General features: G+C 43.6%; 3 protein-coding genes across 3 annotated transcripts; all 3 read right to left on the reverse strand.

Annotated features, from left to right (window-relative positions):
• Positions 1-2,178: 2,178 nt before the first annotated feature.
• Positions 2,179-5,155, reverse strand: LOC122625697 (cyclin-dependent kinase inhibitor 1-like). Its single transcript, XM_043805788.1, has 3 exons — positions 4,369-5,155; positions 3,905-4,305; positions 2,179-2,511 (listed from the first exon to the last, which is right to left on the reverse strand). The coding sequence occupies exons 1-3, from the start codon at positions 4,530-4,532 to the stop codon at positions 2,345-2,347; spliced, it is 732 nt and encodes a 243-aa protein (XP_043661723.1). The 5' UTR covers positions 4,533-5,155; the 3' UTR covers positions 2,179-2,344.
• Positions 5,156-9,336: 4,181 nt separating this feature from the next.
• LOC122625695 (serine-threonine kinase receptor-associated protein-like) lies at positions 9,337-10,499 on the reverse strand. Its single transcript, XM_043805786.1, has one exon. The coding sequence runs from the start codon at positions 10,475-10,477 to the stop codon at positions 9,509-9,511; it is 969 nt and encodes a 322-aa protein (XP_043661721.1). The 5' UTR covers positions 10,478-10,499; the 3' UTR covers positions 9,337-9,508.
• Positions 10,499-11,888, reverse strand: LOC122625694 (serine protease grass-like). The gene is made up of 4 exons (XM_043805785.1): positions 11,583-11,888; positions 11,466-11,517; positions 11,213-11,406; positions 10,499-11,121 (listed from the first exon to the last, which is right to left on the reverse strand). The coding sequence occupies exons 1-4, from the start codon at positions 11,872-11,874 to the stop codon at positions 10,688-10,690; spliced, it is 972 nt and encodes a 323-aa protein (XP_043661720.1). The 5' UTR covers positions 11,875-11,888; the 3' UTR covers positions 10,499-10,687.
• Positions 11,889-19,850: the final 7,962 nt, after the last annotated feature.

Raw genomic sequence — 19,850 nt, forward strand, 5'->3', positions numbered from 1 at the left:
GCAAATCGATAGAAATTTACAAGACTAATACAAAAATGAAAAAATATCAAAACATTTTTTAAAAGTGTGGACGTGGCAGTTTTGGGCGGTTTGTGGGCGTTAGAGTGGGCGTGGCAACATGAATCGACAAACTTGCGCTGCGTCTATGTCTCTGGAGTCTGTATGCTTAGTCTCAACTTTTTACCTTTTGTAGTTCCTGAGATCTCGACGTTCATACGGACGGACAGACAGACGGACAGACAGACGGACAGACGGACGGACAGACGGACATGGCCAGATCGACTCGGCTATTGATCCTGATCAAGAATATATATACTTTATATGGTCGGAAACGCTTCCTTCTGCCTGTTACATACTTTTCAACGAATCTAGTATACCCTTTTACTCTACGAGTAACGGGTATAATTAAAATGAAAGCCGCTATTTGTGTACTACCAACTAGAAAATCAAAAACAATTTATTGCAGAAAAACAAATATTAACTTATAAAATGTACAAAATGGTTTTAATAAACTACATTTTACGGCTACTTCTACAACCAAAGTAATGCATAGAAATAGTCATTTAATAACATTTAAACATGAAAATGATTTAATGCGGGAGTGTTGGTAATTTTAGAAATGGACAATCTGGGTGTTTTTGTGTTTCGTTTATTGAAGTATGAGTTGAATATGGTTTAATTATACATAGTGTCTATACATATAAATATTAGGAGAATACTTTGGATTTGTTCTTAGTTAGGCCTTACAAATAGATGCTTTGTATAAGTGTTATGAAGAATAGGCTCTGCCTATGTGTATAGTAAAGTAATCTAGTTTTTGTACATGATAGTTTCAGGCAAAATTGTTTTCATAATTTGCCCAGAGATCATAGCAAATCATAAAAGACATTTTTACCAATGGTTAAGAAATGAGAGCGCGACAATTTGTGTCCATTCGGCGGCATCATATAAATAGGCATCCAAACGTGCAGAAATTGACGAAGTTAATTCAAAAACATTCCTCTTTTTTGTTTGTTTTCCACTGGTCGAATTGGGTACAATTTTAGTATGTCGAAAAAACCAAGCAGCAATGAGCCAAAATGCGGCTTATTGAGGCATCGTTTTAGCGCCCTTAATGTGCAGTACAAAACTAAATTTTACTCAGCCCTTAGTTTCAGTATTTGGATGAACTGGCAGGACAGAGAAAGGATGAGTTTTGTTCCCCCGGCAAATTTCAAATGCAAAAGTTGCCGACGAAATTTGCAAGGATTTTACAAAGTTATGTAAAGTTAGTATTTCATCGTTATAAAGGTTAAATTTCGGCTGGCTTCAAGATAGTTAAGACTAATTCCATTCAGCTTGCGGTCTCTCTCTTCTTGTTCAATAGTTGTTTGTTGTTAAGAACTAATCACTTAGTTTATGGCATTTCTCACTAGAGAAATCTAAAAAGTTTCATGTAGCTCGAGCTTACTGGTTGACTTACAACTAATTACTGGTTACGAGTAGTTGAAGACTAACGATTAATATTCGCAACTGTCGCCCTTGCACTGCATAAAAATGTTCGTAATAAAAAACAAGAGAGAACGCTATAGTCGAGTTCCCCGACTATCTGATACCCGTTACTCAGCTAGTGGAAGTGCGAAGGCGAGTCTTCAACACTGACAGTTTTTTTCGGTTTGTGGGCGTTAGAGTGGGCGTGGCAAAAAGTTTTTTGGCAAATCGATAGAAATTTACAATTCAAATACAAAAATGAAAAAATATCATAACATTTTTCAAAATTGTGGGCGTGGCAGTTTTGGGCGGTTTGTGGGCGTTAGAGTGGGCGTGGCAACAAGTTTTTTGGCAAATCGATAGAAATTTACAAGACTAATACAAAAATGAAAAAATATCAAAACATTTTTCAAAAGTGTGGGCGTGGCAGTTTTATGCGGTTTGTGGGCGTTAGAGTGGGCGTGGCAACATGAATCAACAAACTTGCGCTGCGTCTATGTCTCTGGAGTCCGTATGTTTAATCTCAACTTTCTAGCTTTTGTAGTTCCTGAGATCTCGACGTTCATACGGACAGACGGACAGACGGACGGACAGACGGACAGACGGACGGACAGACGGACAGACGGACGGACAGACGGACGGACAGACGGACATGGCCAGATCGACTCGGCTACTGATCCTGATCAAGAATATATATACTTTATATGGTCGGAAACGCTTCCTTCTGCCTGTTACATACTTTTCAACGAATCTAGTATACCCTTTTACTCTACGAGTAACGGGTATAATTAGGAAATACTACACAATCGCAGTGGCTTATAAAAAATAAAATTACAAATTGCAATTCGGTGGGTTAGCCAGCGAATCTAGAGCGTTAGTTGTTGCGCGGCCGCTTCAACATCGCCCCAAAGTGCGCCCCCAACCCGAATCCACCGCTGGAGCTGGAAGTGGCGGAAGAACTGGGAGAACTGGTGCGCAGGCGTTTTGCGGGCGATAGTTTCTTGGGTGCCTGAGCCAGACGCTTGCGCTCCTTCATGAACTCTGCAAACGAAAGAAAGAAAATGCGTGTTATTAATACGTGTTTGGTGGAATTGCCAAATCAAAGTCAGCTGCTGCATTTCCGGTTGCCCATGCTCACAAGTCATTGATCCCTAAACAGCAGGCGCCGCCTGTTTTTGCACATTTTGATTTCGGTTTCGGGTCGATTTTCAGATTGTGGCACGTGGCCGGCAGCACTTCCCTATCAGAGGGTTGCAGATCCGCACAGGGGTAGCAAATAAATGCCAGACGGCAGCCAGACACTCGGTCTTCAGCCGGTTTTTCAGGTAGACCGGTAAAAGCACGAGTGGTCGTGCTGCATAGCTGCATAAATAATGCGCTCTAGCTTACTGGCCAAAGCAGCAAAAAGTACATTTCATGTAAAACGAGTAGAGGCTTTAAGGAATTCAAGGGCTTCCCTGCTGACCACCCGATGCGGGTGCATTTATTATGTTCCGAACAGACACTTTTTACGATTATAATTACACATGCATGTGCGAGTGGCATTTATAAAAAACGCTGCGTACAAAGCAATCAAAGGGAGGTTTGATAAGGCCACGGACTCTGGATGGTGGTGCATTGAAAGCCGATCCTCAGACCCTCTCCCGTTTTCTATAATGAGGTCAGGCCATAGACAAAGCGGAGTCACAGCTGTTGGCATTTATAGATGCAGCCAGCCCGGCCCGCATGCTATCGATCTGGAAACCAACCCCCGCGTAGTGGAGGATCAGCAGAGAATCGTTCATTTTAGGGAGATGAAGAGCTGAACCAGCTGCAGTCAGCTTTGACTAACCCTTTTGGACGAAATTAAATCTCCCGCTAATTGCTATAATTTGGCCCTAAGGTTTACGAAAAACGCCCACAAATAAAAGGTCAATTTTCTTTCTGGAAAGTGAATATAAACTAAAAAAAAAGGAGGAGTAAACTAAAAACCAACTTAATAACCCCCTTCGAAGTTTAGAGTTGTAAGTACAATTGAATGGCGGTTGTTTGACAAAAATGTTGGTTTGGCATAAAATCATTGACCGAAATCGTTTTTATGGAGGTTTAAAAACAAAAAGCACATTACTAAAATAAAGTACCAAGACCTAGCCAAGCTAATTATAAAAATAAGGCACTGCTGTCAATAATATATTAATAGTCTCCATTTTGGTACTGTACAAATAATTCTTTAAAACATCGTATTGAATCAGTCCGATCACAAAGTCTATAGTATTTATAGGTTAAATAAACCACCCCCAACTTCCCGAGAACCAAAAATAAACAGGGTTTAAACGGAAAGCTGTGGGAAAACAGTTAGTAACGTCTATCGAAGTGAAATGAAGCCTGACCCTGGGAACCGTCAAGCTCTGCTGATCAAAATGGTATAGTGGTGTAGAACAACCCCGAAACTCACCTGTGATTTTTGGCTGTCGCTTGCGCAGGACTATCGAGGAGGTGCTTGCCGTGCTGGAGGAGCTGAACCGCATTGTCAGCGATTCGTCCTGTGAGTCGTAGCAGGAATCATTATCCGTGTTGGACTCCAGTGAGGAATTACCCAGGTTGGAGCCAAAGTTCTCCCGTTCCGAGCGCTCGTTTACCAAAATGTCCATGTCGCTAGGACTTGTATCCGCTGAAGGACGTACGTGGGCGGCCCTGGTTAGGGTGTACATCTCTGGGGCGAAGCTGGACTCCTGGAAGCTGACGCGCTCCCAGATGAAGTGCGATTTTTCAGCCAATGGGCAGCCGGCGCGGAAGTCAAAGCCCCATTTTTGCGTGGCCAGTTCCTGATGGCGCTCCAGTTCGGCATTAAAGGGTCTGGAAGGGGAACAAGGGTCGTTAGCTATTGGTAAAACTGCAACTGTTATCACAGAGACTCACGTTTTGGTGGCTGTACCCTCGGCGGACTTGGAGCTACCGAAGAGGTCACGCTTTATGCGATTCAACTGACGACCGCAGGGCAGATTACGACTCACCGCCGGACTGCTGCTCATCTTGCAGAATTCACTCAGCATCACAGGATTCAGGACTCGAGCACTGACCATGTTGATTTACTAGTCAATATCTGTTTTGGGTTCCCCTAGTGTTTTTCTGCTCTGTTTTGAGACGCACTTTTCTTGCCACTTGTTTGCGAATCGCACGCCAAAGCGAACTGTCAAACTTTTGGCGCCAAAACTTTGTGTTCGGACAGCCCCAAAAGAGAGAGGCAGTCTCCACACGAATACAAATACAAATCACGGTCTCCACACGCGAGCGTGTGTGTATTTGGGAGAGCGAGTATTCTGTGTGTGCGTCTGTTGCAGCTTATTTTATGTCTTGCTGCCTTCAAAAGTGAAATTTCACGCTGCAATTGTTTATAAAATATTTATAAGCAAAGGCCTTGGTCTAATAGCACTTGGTCACTGTCTTCGAATGGTGATTTGGACACACAGCACAGCACACAATTCCACTCACAAAACGAAACGTTTCCGTCTCTTGTTGGAGTTTTTTATAAGATAGCTGCTCGTGGCAGCACTTTTGTGTTATGTTTGTCTATACAACTTGCAGTCGTTGTAACAGCAATGTTTTTCGACCTTTTCGGGTATAAGCGCACTGCGCACTAGGTTTTTAAATATAGCGCTACCGATCGGGGCGAACCTCTCTCGACGAACTCGAAGAAACGAATAAATGATAAATAAAACACTAGGCAAAAGCAAACGTCAAACAACCACCAGAGGCGTTGCCAACTAAAAATGCAGAGCGGTTCGCGCTCTCTGTACACCAACCCTCGAATTCAAAAAGATCGGACAACCAGCAGGCGCGAAAGAGACGGGGAAAGAGAGCTCAACGGTTGAGTTTGAATGCGCTTTTTTTAATTAATCATATCGAAAGAGCAATGCACTTTCTTAAAATTGTTGTAAAAAACTAATATAGCAAACGAATAAAAATAACAAGAAAAGCTCCCTAACAACATTTTAGCAAAGCATCTGATATAAGTTTAAAAGTTTTGATTTTTAGAATTTTTCCAAAATAATTTTTTCTTGTGAATATCACTATATTTAATTTAATATTTAATTTTTTAATTTAATTTTATTAAATAATATAATCAATTTATTGCAAAGGAAACGAGAAAAAGAATCAAAATACCTTTGTAAATACTATCACATTTTATTTGAATGAACATACATACATAACATGCATACATAAGTTCTGAAAACAAACGAATTTTTAAAACTACTTTAGGTATTTGCCTAAACTGTCTAAGAGTCGTGGTGACAAAGTTCAGCAATAAAGTGTATTAAGAAATTCGGCCCAACTTCCGTTTGCTCTCTCTCACCCTATATCTCCCACTCTCTCGCACGCCATCTACCCATCCCAGTCCATTTCCATCCGTGTGTTCTGTTCGCTGCCTTCTTGTTTGTTGTTGCATCGGTGGAGCTGTACTTTTAGTTGCGATTGCGATGGGAAGATACGAAAGAAGTATGTTTTGGTTTCGGTTTGTTTGGCCTCAAACTGGATTTTGGGCTGTCGAAGGGGCGTGGCAGGGGGCTTTTGGGGCAACGATTCTTTTCACTTTCCTCGTGTTGCCAAGGGGAAAATCGCGCTTGCATTGTGGGGCACTGGTTCACCAAATATACATTTGAATCTACATATGCACATACATATGTATGTATGTATGTATGTAGTGCACGTCGATTTCGAATTTCCTTGTGTTGCATAGTACTGGGTTTTTTAAATTTCCGTAGGGGTTCACTTTTTATATCACAAGTTTTCTGCTCATTTCGTGCTTCATTTTCGGAAAGTTTTTCTTTTAATGTGCAAAATCGTAAAAAATTAAATTACACTACCAACGGTAATAAAACGAGATTTACCAGGTGTACAAGTATGAAATGTCGTTCAACTCATGTGGCACCCATCTACCGACCTTCTGAATCTTTCCCATCTCTCGCAAGCGATTGGAAACTGCTTGTTGACTTACTTCCAACTGCTCTGCGAGTTGTTTTTGCGTTTGAGCATCGTCTTCATCCAATAATGCTTGCAGTTCGGCGTCTTCGTACCTTTTTGGTGGTTTTCCGTGCTCTTTGTCGTCGACGTCAAAATCACCACTTTTGAAGCGTTGAAACCACCGTTCACACGTTTTCACAGTTGGTACTTGTTCGCCAAAGGCTTCAACAAGCATTCGGTGCGATTCCGCTGCTGTTTTCTTCAAATGAAAACAGAAAATTAACACTGTCCGCGTTTGCTCTTTATTCGGCACGAAACTCGACATGTTGACTGCACTGAGAGTAAACGATAATGACGCTCGATTGGCGCAAAACTATGGTGGTTCGACAGTCAAGGTTGACACTTCACAAGGTCAAAGTTTTAAGACAATCGATAAATATTTACGTTTGGGAGACATCTATATGTTCGAACCGACATTCCATACTTGTACACCTGGTATATTGTTTGCACAAATCCAATTAAATAAGAAGGAAAGAATAGGGACAAAGCCTTGGAAGTCAGATTCGTTGACTAAAGACATAATTTGCTTTGTCCTTTGCACTCGACGAAATAATGGGAAAACCCATTGGCTTTCCACACAAAAACCCGAGAAAAATACATGAAAAAACGGAGTGCAATCACCCCAAAAAAAGGCAGAGATCGTTTGACGACCGTTCGATTAGGCAGCATCATCCATCCATAATTCGTTCCTTTCCACTCCCATAAGATCCGATCCCTTGTGGTTCGGTTTTCTGTTTATGGGACACACCCTCCCTCAAGAAGAAAAGCAACGTGAATTTACACACTTTGTAACAAATTTGAGAATTCTACTGGCGTTCGGTGGCAGTCATGCCTGAAAACATAAACAACTCAAGAAGGAGTTTTTCGAAAGGGGAAGAGTTCGTGATCCCTTTAAGTAATTTCCTCTCGAGCAGGATATCCTGGCAACTATGTGCTTTATATGGGTTGTGTCAACACACGCGGAAAACGAGAAAAGGAGGAGAAAAGAGGTGGAAAAGCGGTTCTCAAGTGTCCCGCTTATGAGGGCAGATCCTAAAGGATTGTAGTGGAACGTGCGGGCATTGGATGGCACTCAAGGTACTCGCTTGATTGGAGGCTTAAATGCTGGTAGGATCGACTTGGATCTTATCGGCATTCCTTAATATGCACTTAACTATCCCCCGAGCCGATAAGACCTAGACAAACATCATCAGTGTTTCCTAGTCAAAGGTCGCGGTCGGTAGAACATTATCTCGTATCTACTAAAACCTCAACAAAGCCCAGTCCTGCCTGGTCTCGTATAAAATATACGTTACTCTCATTTCGAATGCAAGGCGTCTTATCGCCTCAGCACACAGCGGACAATCGAGCCAGCCCATTCCACCCCAGGAGGAGGCCAGAGATATCCCACTCTATATGGCAACACATAGCCAAGAACTTGGCCCGATCCGCCGCCACGTGTTCCGGTGGGGGTGCAAATGCTCAGCGAGCATGACCAGCCTGCTAAGTAACGCTCGAAATTGCCGTAAGATATTTTTGAAACATTCTCGGTTCCGTAAGAAAATTACCATAAAAACTGTTCGGCGCACGGAACTGTGACCGCAATTTTGGATATTTTGCTAGGCAGGTGTGTTGCTACTAAGGACATTTCAGGGTTCAACCCAACTTGTTGTGGGAGTGGCTCACTAAGAACTAATAACTTTTAACAGGGAGGAAAATTTCCTTTTGAACTTAGTACCCACAAAAATTACGTTCCAAATCCTGGAAAACGAGAAGTTGGTTTTAATTGGTTTTTAATAACATGAAACTTGAGTTAGGATCCAGGCATTCATTACTCTAATAACCATCTGAGCAGGAAAGCCATTTGTATATCTCAGCCACAATCGTACAGATCCCCATCAAACACACAAAAAAACGCCAGACGATCTACTCCAAGTGTTACCAAGCATCTCTCCCTGGCAAATGACCAATCATTAATATTATCAAATCTCTGCGCAGGACATTTATAAATGACTTTTGGGTATCTAGGATCTTTTACTCGGACAAATTGCGGTCGGATCGGTAGTTATTGATGGATATTCCTTAAAGTGGAATGCAAATAGTCGGGCAAGTATGCAAATATTTGGACTGGCTACCGTACAGGCTAATCCTTTGCTGATCCTGCGGCTACTGTGCTACTTTCCATTCAAGCCATCAATCATGGAACTGGCACTTGTGCTGACCAATATAAGGAACTAGCATGACAACTCATTTTATTAGAACAGTCTCTCGGTGGACAAACACGCAAGGAGGTTGTGTGAAACGATTCCCTGTTCCTGGTAAACGCGTGGAAAACGTGTTTTGGAAAATACGTTGGCTCAGCGTGATGCGAGGAACTCGTTTTATCAACCAAGAAATTATAAATATTTATGGAAAACCTTTTGAGCGAACGCGGACCCAAGGAAAGATAAACAAACAGAGGCACGGAGTCAAGAAGTTGTCAAACCCAAAGTATCTTAGGTCAGGAAAGCAGATCAGTCAGAGATGTATCTCCTGGTGTCTATTTGTACATGCTATCTGGCTCTCTGGCTCTCTGGCTCAGAACTACCCCAAGAAAGGAGGAAGCCTCAGTCACTTTGTTGGATACATATTCAGTGTATTAGAAGACTTCAGGGATTCCCCATCTCCCCTACCAAACTCAAATAATAATAAAAAACGCATTTATGACTCGACTGCATTGGGTGAGAAACTCCATAAAGCAGCGAGGCAATCAGCGTCGGCGATCGGATCGTTCAACGTAGGAAAATACAGAAAACCGAAATCCTTTCGAAAATCATCCACAAAACAGGTTGGAAAAGGGAGTCCGATAGTCAGATAGCCATAAAAGGCAGGTAGACCGCTCGGTCATTTGGGGGTTTTCAATCACAAGACGAATTTATTAGTAGGGAAAAAAACAGTGACCCTTCTCGGATTTTGATGATGGGGAACGATGCAACAGAACTACAAAAAATAAATTAACCCAGATGAGAACTCAAATCAAAACGGTGTACAGTTGTGCATAGGGTGTGGTATTCGGTATTCAACTGATGGACTCATTCTCCTCCCCATCGTCGTCGTCGTCTTGGTCGCCCACTACGGATGCGCTCTTCCGGCTCATTCGCCAGAGAATGATACTGCCATCTGCGGAGCCAATGGCACACACTTCGCCATCCGGACTGAACCTCAGTGCTAGCACCGCGGATGGTTGCTCTGATACGTAGACCTGCGTGTTAACATCCGTGGCGTAGTCGTACTTGTGGGAGTAGCCCTTGTTGTTGCCGCACACGTAGATCTCCTTGTTGGGACTCAGCGAGGCCGCAGTCACCTTGTAGGGCAACTTGCGATGCTTGAGCACTTCGAAGCTCTTGGGGTCCAGGAAGATCACACCGCCGGCATAGGCAATGGTCACTATGTCGCCGCTGTGGTGCAGCTCCATCGACTTGACGTGGTGCGGCAGGAAAATGGAGTTAGTTCTCTTGCCGCTCAGGCAGTCCCACATCCTCACCGTGCGATCATAGGAAGCGGAGAGGATGCAACGTTCCTCCAAGCAGAAGGTCACATCCCTCACACCGCGATGGTGGCCATGAAACTCCATCAGGGGAGCTTTGTCCGATTGTTCCATGTCGAAGAGGGCGAGTGAGGATTCCTCATCGATGCAGCCGGTCAAGAGGCGAGTGGCCTTCGGATTTAAGTCCACACAAGCCACTGTCTTGGTGTGCGTAAGCTTCTTCAGCTGTTTCCCCAGCAGGGCATCCCAGACGCGGACCTTGCAATCTGCCCCGCCACTGGCCAGGATCTTGGCGTCGTGGCTCAAGGACACCGACCACACACTGTCCGTGTGCTTTGTTAGGTTGGTAATCCAGTTGCCAGTGTCGCCGTGTCGCAGTGTTGCGACTCCATCGAGTCCGGCAGAGGCCAGAAAGTACCCATTATCGTAGTCCGTATTAAAAGCTAGCTCCACCACCGAGCCCGAGTGTCCCAGACACAGGACTCCAATCTCATGACCCATTTAACGTAATTGGCTTTCAAATACTTGCAATAGAACTGTGCTTTATGTGGCTTTTCCAATTTCCTTTTCATCTATAGGTATTTCCTAATACGACTACCGATCTGAACGACACAGAAACTTGAGCTACTTGATCTGTCTGCCTCATAACTCACAACTTTTACAAGTTAAAGACTTTAAATAGCCAAGCGGAATCGGAAATTATCGCACCAATTAAACAGTATTTGCATCTAAAGGTAACAGCTTTGGCTTAAAATCCGAGAACTCTGCCATCTTGGCGAGTATCCAGGGCACAAAGGTGGGTACATCCATGTAGTAGGCCTTCTGGCCAGCGCCGCACTCCTGGCTTCCAGTGCTGACCACACCGAATTGTACCGTTCGAGGCTTGCCGAGAAACAAGGTCGACCATATTAGCGGTCCACCCGAGTCCCCAGTGCACGTGTCCACATAGTCGCCATTGGCGCAGAGGAACGAAGTGTCCCTGCCGCCGGTGCACTTCTCAGTGCTTATATAGACCTCCATCGTACTGTTGGCGAAGCTGCTGCTCTCCGTTTTTCCCCAGCCCACCGCCATGTAGGGCTTTCCCAGCTGCAAGGTAAAGGCCAAGAGTTCGTCGGTCAGGGGCAGACATATGGGTCGAATGTGGTCTGAAAAGGCATATTTTTAAATACAATTTACTATACATATATTCATCTATTACTAGGTATCAGCTTGTATGTTGAACTTCGGTGTGCTTACCTTTGAAGACCACTTTCTTGTTCAGTCTTATCAGGGCAATATCATACCCGGGGTAAAAGAGGTTGAACTCCTCGTGGAGAATCCACTTCTCGATGGTAAACTCCTCCACGGGCGGAGCGCAAACCCGTTGATAATTGTAGGTGGTGCAGTCACTTGTGGAACTTATGTCGAGCTCTCCCAGCCACACTTTTATCCTGTTTAAGACCCAGGATCAGGAAAATAGCCCGGAAAGAATAATGCAAGTCTTACTTACTCCCTAGATCGGGGACACATTTTGTAGCAATGTGCGGCAGTTAAAACAAAGACTAAAGCAAAGAAAATGAATACTATGAAGGGGGGGATGTGATTTTGGTTATTTTAGTATAAGTACGTTCTGAGATAAGAGCGCCTCCACAGCGGCACATCTCTATATCACTTGAAATATGGAGAAATGCCATCCAAGGCTGGGACATCAGCGACGATTTCCTGCCACCGGTGATCCTCCGACGAAGCCTTTGGGCGGGAATCAGATTCGTTAGGACACCGCAATCCTGTTGGGTCAACTGCTCGTAAACCAGCCGCTCGTCTGCTGTCCAATCTTCCCTTCCGGCTTCAGATGAAGGTGGGGAGGAAAGGTAGACGATGCCCCAAACTAGGGCAATGATCGCAGGAGGACTGTGCATGATCCGAGCTCAGATGGGAAACTGAATGCGTAAAGTGCACTTTACTGTCAACAGCACATGCTTATCGTCGTATGTAATCAGTTCGAATTCCGAGAAGAGCAAGTGTATTAAGTAGTAAATTATTAAAAATATAATACACGTATTTACTGTGGTACAATGAATAGGATTGATGCTTGTAACACACAACTGTATTAGGTTTTTAGCTCTGCATCATTGATTTTTCCAATATTTTCTTAGGATTTCCGAAACGCGTTCTTATCTCGTGACAAAGCACTCTGCTCCTAAGTCGAAAGTCGAGTCGCCCAATAAAGAGTTCCTCCGCTGCCTCCCTGCTTTTCCTTTGCCACTTTTAATTTAATAGAAAGCACACAGCCCCAAGGTCCTGGGTGGCATCCTGATTGTGCCAAAGTCGGTATCCGTCATCACTTGTTAATCTCACTTAAACGTTTCAGCGGATATTGTATGGCCCGCATGCCCCAACTTTTTCGGCAAACAGCGGAAGATGCCAAACTACTCGCAACTTTGTCGGCAAAGGAGCGCCAGGATATTAGCAAGGTGCGAAGGAGGGGAGTGTAATGTATATTAAATGCACTCCAGCAGATTCAATTCATATTTCAGAACGTTTTGCTTTCATTATGCGGCCGAACAATGGAGACGCCCTGGCACGAGTTCTCTGCCCTCGAGAGGATCCATTTCACCTGTAGGATGACACCTGTGCATACACAAGCAGGCTAGCACAATGCTGCGGATAAGAAGCATCTTCCAACACCTCCTGGCAATCTCTGACTTTGTCCCTCATCCAATTGTGCGGGCGCAGGACCCAAAACCAGGAACAGGAGTCGCCGGCAACCGCAAGACTAACGTAGCACGCCCGCAATCGAGTCGATTTCACTTTCGCACAAGTCGGAAGGAGGTGTCTCCGAATCAGCCCAAGAGGCAGTGCACTGGGAGAAAATTCAGTTTCAGCTGGTCTTCGAACTTGTGTTCATTCTGGTCTCTACGAATCCACAGTCCTGGGAACTTTGTCATTCTTCGTCATTCTCCACATTCATATGTTGTGTTATTTAGTGGTACAATAATATTATTAAATATTATTTCCAGTTATTAAAATTTGTTTTCAGTGCTGCTGTTACTGGTGCCCGGGCAAGAAAATTGTTCTGCGTCTCGGGGTTTAAGGGAAATTAAACGGATTTCCTGAAGAGTTTGACTTGACAATGTGTGATGTGTTAGTTGCTTGAAGACATTGTCGAAGAACATGCTAATTAGATTTATGCACAAAGAAACTTTCTGAGAAAAGATAAATGTAGGCTAATGTCGCACTCAAATGATATCCTAAAACCAAAAGCGAGATATCTAAGAAACACTTAAAAGGTTAAAATTCTAGTTCATAATTAATTTCAATTCGAAGAACTTAGTATTTCACTTTCGAAGCCAAAACTAAATTGTCATCTGATCCCCTGAGAATCGTAATCTCAAAACAGTTTGTTCTCATAACCTACTGTCCCGCATTTTCTGAACTAGCCCACAAACACAAATCATTGAGCGTTTTCCCTTTTGGACTTTGGTTTGAAAACACATTAATAATAATTAGTACAAACATGGAAGAGTTTTAGGGAAATGCAACTCATGAAGCTAATGGTCTCTTTGAAAACGGAAAGTGAGTGGCATCTACAGCATTAGGGCGTGGTCAGCAGCATCAGGAAGATTGGATCCGTTTGTCAGTCGAGTCAGACTCCAAGCATCGCAAAATGGTTCAAAGTCAGCGAAAAGGGACACGGAAATTAACTTTTTTAGCGAATTTCGGCCATCAAAATATTTACTGGGCTCGTAAAGTTCCTTACTTTATGACCAGCCAACGGAAATTCTCTCTATGTAATTGCTTATAATTTTTATAGGACATCACAAGCAGGAGTAGGAGCAGGAGCCTCAGCAAGGGGTAAGGACGAAGGGAGTGGAGAAAGGACACTCCCATTGATAATGCGAGAGCAGACATCAATCTGTCCCAGATTCGAGGTTCGAGAGTTTCCTTTCGCAGCCCGGGCTCCGCTCCTCTGCCAAAGTGTCAGGACAAATCAATAAACTTCTAATTTTATTACGAACGTTTCAGATACCGATCTGTCACTTTCCATTGTCGATTTGACAATTGATATCTCACACATCATTTGGTTCGAGTGCGCACAATGAGATTGTTTATGCCATTTTTGGGTAAGCGACTTGCGAAATATTCCCCTGGGTAGTTCCACGGTCCTTCTCGCAGGGGTTCTTCTAGGTATCGGGTTTTCACCTTTCCCCGTTTCGCTTTCAGATGCTGCTTTCTACTTTCTAGGGGTTGTCTCAACTTGCGGTTTTCCCTGAGAAATCGCTGTGATTTTTCCGCATTTCTGCTGGCATTTTGTCCACTTAACACTGCTCTGTGGTCAGAGTTCAAATATGGGACCATTGACTAATGACACTTTCCCGCAAATGTTTGCATAATCCTCTGATCGAATCGGATCGGCTTTTCCGGGTCAATGTGCTGGTCGACTAAGGAAAAAACAGATGAAGAACTATCAGAATGGACGCTCTATAATGGAGTCCATGACCTAATTAGCTTATATATACATATACATATCTATTGAATATAAAAGGGTAATCGGTTGAAATTAGTACTTAATACACGACTTTCACTCACTTTGACTTTGACCAGAAGCACACAATACAATACACAAATGAAGAAAATTTGCTAATAGCTACGAGCAATAAGCAAAGAAATTTATTCTTCTTAATCTAAGTACTTTCTATCAAATAATATCTACTTTTGTATGTTCTTTAACATATTCTTGAGAAACGCCAGACGCTCTTGTTGAAAACATGTCTCCCAACTTTCCCATAACTTAGGCTTCCATAACTTCCCATAAATCCCCTTGTAAGACTCTTGTAAACCCAAACTAAATTATGCAAAAGCCACGCTCTACATCATCTTAAAATCTCGAGTGATCAATCCCAGTGATTTCCAAATTTCTGACACTTTTGCAGGCAGATCCTGCCGAGGACAAAGAGAAAGCGGCCTTGTACCAGTTTTCCGATTCGCCATGCCTGTCGCCTTTGGACGCGGCTTTCGCTTTCGCCGATCTGCAGATCTGCAGATCAATCAAAGTTGGTCACGCTGTCGGGAATTATGTCACTCGCTTACTCAAATTGCAGGATCGGCAGGACGAGAATGAGGAACTGACGGTTAGACTGATTTGCATATGAGAGGCGCAGAGTTTTCCTCGGCAGCTGTGGCCGGGTTTTCCGAACTCCCCAAGGTGGTGGCAGGGAAAACTTGGCTTGACATCGGTTAAAAGTTTTCTGGCAGTTTTTTCCTCTTTTAATATAAATTTTTGGATTTTTCGGCCTCTGCTTTCAGCGCATCAATCATGCATTTTATGTTTTCATCTTTTAGGCGAAACTCTCTTTTGTAATTAGCTAAAGTCTTATAATTGCCAGCCAGGACATTTGATACTTTTCTCGGCTTACCCTAATCCTTTCGCTTTCATATGGTAATTTTGCTGCTGAAAGCCAATACTTTTGCGCCTGCGCCGTTGTGGGAATTTTGGCTGAATAAGACATTATGTTTCAGGCAAAAATCGGGCAGCCCTCTGTATATGAACATAGCCCCCTCTGCCATATATCAATCAATTGTCAGGCCCATAAACGATTTTATAATGGTCTTCTTAGTGTCCAGCTGCCCGAAAGTGATATAAAATCATTCGATGGGCATGCCAAAATCGCACTTTATGGCCATATAAAATTGGGATCTAGTGCCGAAGTACAAAAAAACAGATGTGCAACTGCCAAATTAAATCCAAGATTCGTGTAAGTCCACAAGTTATGGTTCACCCTCGACGGCCGGCACTCCGAATCAGACTTCCTGTGTGCCCATCGCTCCACTAATTGCTCGAAGGATGCGACATCGCCCAGACAGGAAGCGGAAACTAAACTGGCCGGAGGTGGGGACAGGGACACTCGGAGCTCTAACTAAGCGACGAGCTAGCGGCAAGAAGTCATAACACCAAACAAAACACACGCAATCTCCTTAAGCAAATTTAAATTACGTGAGCTCGACTTCTCCCCGGGTGCATTCATTAAACGTCTGCCCGATAATTAACGCCCTTATGGCCACTGGCCAGGAAGCCGTCCAGAAATGCCCTAGTCCGCAAAAAGGGACACTTCTCTATACAGAGACCCATTGTCCTGCCTCCGAGGGCCATTGTGACTAATTGATTTGCTCAAACAAATGTCCCGTCGCTTCCCTCAGTTCGTCGACTTAATTTTGTATGGACGCATTCCTGCGCATTCCTTGTCTGGGCAAAAATATTTGAATTTGCGGCGGCTAGTTAATAGGATTCTAATGCCGTCTTCAGGAGAGTTTAGCAGCAGGACAATGGCAGATTCGTCATGGGAAGGATTCATTTCAACAGTAAATTATTGAACACGAAATCAAATTAGAGACGGAAACTTGATTAATGTTACCCATTGTAACAATGTGCAGATTTAATTGCTCAAATATAAACTCAGCATTAGCAACATTTTCGAATGTATCCGAAAATGAACCTTATTTCAAGTTCTAGTGCTATGTAACAGCAATTTACTTGGCTTATTAGCACCTTAAATGCAATTAGTAAAACAAAAGCCAAAACTGCAGCTTCAAGTTTGCTAACGCCAATAAGAAGTGCATTTAACAGACAACATTTGCAAACGAGCATCACGAAATGAAGTCTAGGAAAACCTCAGACGTAACCGAGCTAGGAAAAATCGAGTTGGGTTTCCCCTAAAAACATGTAACGAACTTTCACCTGGAGTTTCCCACCCAACAAGCAGCATCTCTGCAAACAGAATTAAAGTTTTGTCCGATTTTTTAATAAAATTTACTTGTTCGAGCTGGCAGATTAGTTTTACCTGATTTTGAGCAGCTTCCTGTGGAAGCCAGCCACCCTTTTGGATGACCACTGCCGATTTTCCTCTCATCCTCCCATCATACCATCCCGCAGGACCAGAAAACGCAGTCCAGAGTCAGAGCTGCGAAAACAAGGGGCTTGGATTCGGAAAAGTTCTCAGTGGCCGAAAACCCTTTTGTTTTCCCACATGACACATAAATAACTGCAACTGGTCAGCCTCAGTTTAAGTTTCCAACGTGGATTCGGCTCAGCCTCAGCTGCCTGTTTGTTAATTGAATCATTAGGGTTGTGGAACCAGAGACAATGCCTCCATAATCATTATGAGTGATTGCAGGCAGGCCGAAAACAAAGGACCGGTGCCAGTTAAAAGCAAAATGTATTCGAATTTGAATAAGTCACCCAGCTGGCCATTTCACTCGTGTAACTCCAGATGCAATTCCCTTGTAATCCTCTTGAGAGGGGTTGCCCAAACCGGCAACCACTTGAGAATCGGGCTCAGGCCTGCCTCTCCGTGGATGATCCACCACGTCGGGGAGGATGTGACTTGCGGACTTGAGGACTTGCCAGACTGATACACTCCAGTGCCCTCGCACGGGTCAATAACTCTATGCCGACTGCATTGGCATTACTGTTGGGAAGTGCAGAGGTCGTGGGCTGCAAAAGGGAAGAGGTGTCACTTCATCCTGGTTTGATTTCGTTCACAAAACGTTAGATCTATAATTCCTTTCTTGTTTCCACTTCTAAATGCAGAATCGTGTCTTCTTATTTTATTTGGTTGTGTGATCAAATTATTGCGCTTTGAAGTCTATGAGGAATCCCTTTACAGCTGGCGGATTCACTTATAAACTGCAGCGTTATTTCTACACGAAGTTGGTTAATTACTGATATTATTAAAAAACTTATTTAAGGTTTCTTATCTTAATATAAAGTACCATTGTTGGGCGCTTAGCTTTTCTATCGACTCTAGATCACGACGTCTTCCCTCGGAGCTCGACTCATCTCAGGTTCATCATTTCGGTGGCCCAGCTGTGGCCTAAGCTCGGCTTCACATCCCCTGAATGGGAGTCTCCCAGGCAGAGTGTCAGTTTACTGCGGGGATATCACGTCAACGCTTTGACTGGCATTTAACTTGCCCTTGTCGCCGTGTTTGGCTCAGTTTGGCCCAGTTGCGCCAGGCAGCAGCATTTAAGGGCTTAAAACTTTAATTAAAAGGCGCAGGAGCACAGCTGGGTCCTTTAGCATTTGATCTATGCGCTGACAGGCGGAGGGCCACGACGGAGACTCTGGTTCCCAGTGCATTTCGTAATCGGATACTTTTATTGCTGAAAGGATAAACCGCAAACGCTCCGCACGACCATCACATCACATCACATAATACAGTTTATACGAATTTTTCAGCCCGCTCGCATAAGCAGCTTAAAGTCGCTGAAACTTTACGACAGTTGTAACGATTCTTGGCCGTTCAGTTCAGCTCCTTTTATTCCCCCATTTTTCCCTACTTCGCTGGCTTCTTTTGTTTCAGGAAGTGTCGTTTTTGCTCGGAAGCCTGATCGCAAATAAAAACATATTCCTGGCTGGCCATAAAATTGATGGATTCGTTGCGCGCCGAGCCCAATAAAAATGTTGCATGCGGCAGACACTGTGGAGAGTATCAGAAAGACATTAAAGTCTGCACCACCGATTCCCAGACAGGAAGTATTCAACACACCTCCAGATTTTGAGGTTGCGAGACTTTGAGATTGCTACATTGCTAGTTTGCTAGATGGCGACTAAGCACATTACAGCGTTAACTGGGCATTATTCAAATGCTGTCCGCAGTAAGCACATTAACCGGGATTATGCATGGGCAATAAACCGAACCGAGACTCCATTTATTCCCTGCTACTCACAGTACAGTGCATACATATGCAAAGTTACGATCCGATCACATCCGATCCGATCGTCGCTGCATTTCGGTGCGGGAACGAAGGGGTTACAATTCATAGGTTCCTGGATTACGCATCATCTGTCCGTTTTGCGAAGTCCCATTGTCTTTCACTTTGGATGAAGGCAGTCGTCGCCTTTAAGAGAAGGGTTGCAACTTTGTGTTGTAATAAAATGTTTACAAATTTCTGCAAAACGGTTTTGCATGTGCCAAACTGAATGGGAAAGGAACTCAATTGATTTATCACTCGATGAGTTGTTCGCCTCGAAGTGGGAAAAGCGAAGTAAGTCTGCTTGATGGCTTGATCAAATGAAAGGGAAATTTGGCGGAGGGAGTGAGCAAATGCTCTTGCATATAAGTTGGCACATTGCAAATAAATCACATGTTGCCGGGCAAAATTAAAATCTTCTTAAAATACATTTTGTCGGTTACGTTTGCTCCACTGTACACTAAGTATTTGTAGGCCTTGATTAGATCCCAGATTGCTCCTAATATATGAAGATACATATTGTCTGAGAAAATGCAGGTATTTGAAGTGTAGTGCATTTGCCAAATATTCTCTTTTTTACTTGCACTTTTAATTCCTTTTCCGAAATTTCCAAAATATCCAAAATTTCGCCATTGACCTTGTGAATTTTCCCAAACAGCAAGCGCTGAACCCATTAATCTATGTTGAATGAAATTTGAATAGTCAAACCCTTTGGCCATAATGAAAAATGACTCTCAATGAAAAATGACGCCAAGCACCAATGAAACCCATATGCAAATTTACCAAAGACAAAACTCCAGAAACTGAGAAATGTGTCTCTCGATATTCGCGCATTAATTACAAACGCAATATTTACAAAACAAATGTGTCGCTTTATGCAGTCGCCCCAGAAGGTAAAAATCGCAGGGAAGGACTTCGAAAGGACGAAAGGAGTGAGGCAGCTGTCCGCTGTCAACCCCTCGGAGTGACAAAAATTACAAAGATTACAACTTAATTTCGACTTTCAGCCCTTCGGCTCGAGTGCTGGGCGGCATTTACATACATAAATCCTGGATCGCTGCCTCCTTCGGTTCTGTGCTGCAAAAGACACTCGAAATAGTTGAAAATATTTTGTCGTGCCCGCCATTGTTGGCAACCCCTTCTC

The sequence above is a fragment of the Drosophila teissieri genome, unplaced genomic scaffold, assembly GCF_016746235.2.
Source record: "Drosophila teissieri strain GT53w unplaced genomic scaffold, Prin_Dtei_1.1 Segkk56_quiver_pilon_scaf, whole genome shotgun sequence".
Classification (NCBI taxonomy): Eukaryota; Metazoa; Arthropoda; class Insecta; order Diptera; family Drosophilidae; genus Drosophila; species Drosophila teissieri.

Bases quoted from the DNA above. Each gene is read 5' to 3' on its own strand.
- LOC122625695 (XM_043805786.1), bottom strand. From the start codon at position 10,477: ATGGGTCATGAGATTGGAGTCCTGTGTCTGGGACACTCGGGCTCGGTG.
- LOC122625697 (XM_043805788.1), bottom strand. From the start codon at position 4,532: ATGGTCAGTGCTCGAGTCCTGAATCCTGTGATGCTGAGTGAATTCTGC. The intron at 4,306-4,368 runs GTGAGTCTCTGT...TTCCCCTTCCAG, and splicing joins GAGGGTACAGCCACCAAAAC to ACCCTTTAATGCCGAACTGG. The intron at 2,512-3,904 runs GTGAGTTTCGGG...TTTCGTTTGCAG, and splicing joins GCGACAGCCAAAAATCACAG to AGTTCATGAAGGAGCGCAAG.
- LOC122625694 (XM_043805785.1), bottom strand. From the start codon at position 11,874: ATGCACAGTCCTCCTGCGATCATTGCCCTAGTTTGGGGCATCGTCTAC. The intron at 11,407-11,465 runs GTAAGTAAGACT...GGTCTTAAACAG, and splicing joins ATGTGTCCCCGATCTAGGGA to GATAAAAGTGTGGCTGGGAG. The intron at 11,122-11,212 runs GTAAGCACACCG...ATGCCTTTTCAG, and splicing joins CAAGAAAGTGGTCTTCAAAG to ACCACATTCGACCCATATGT.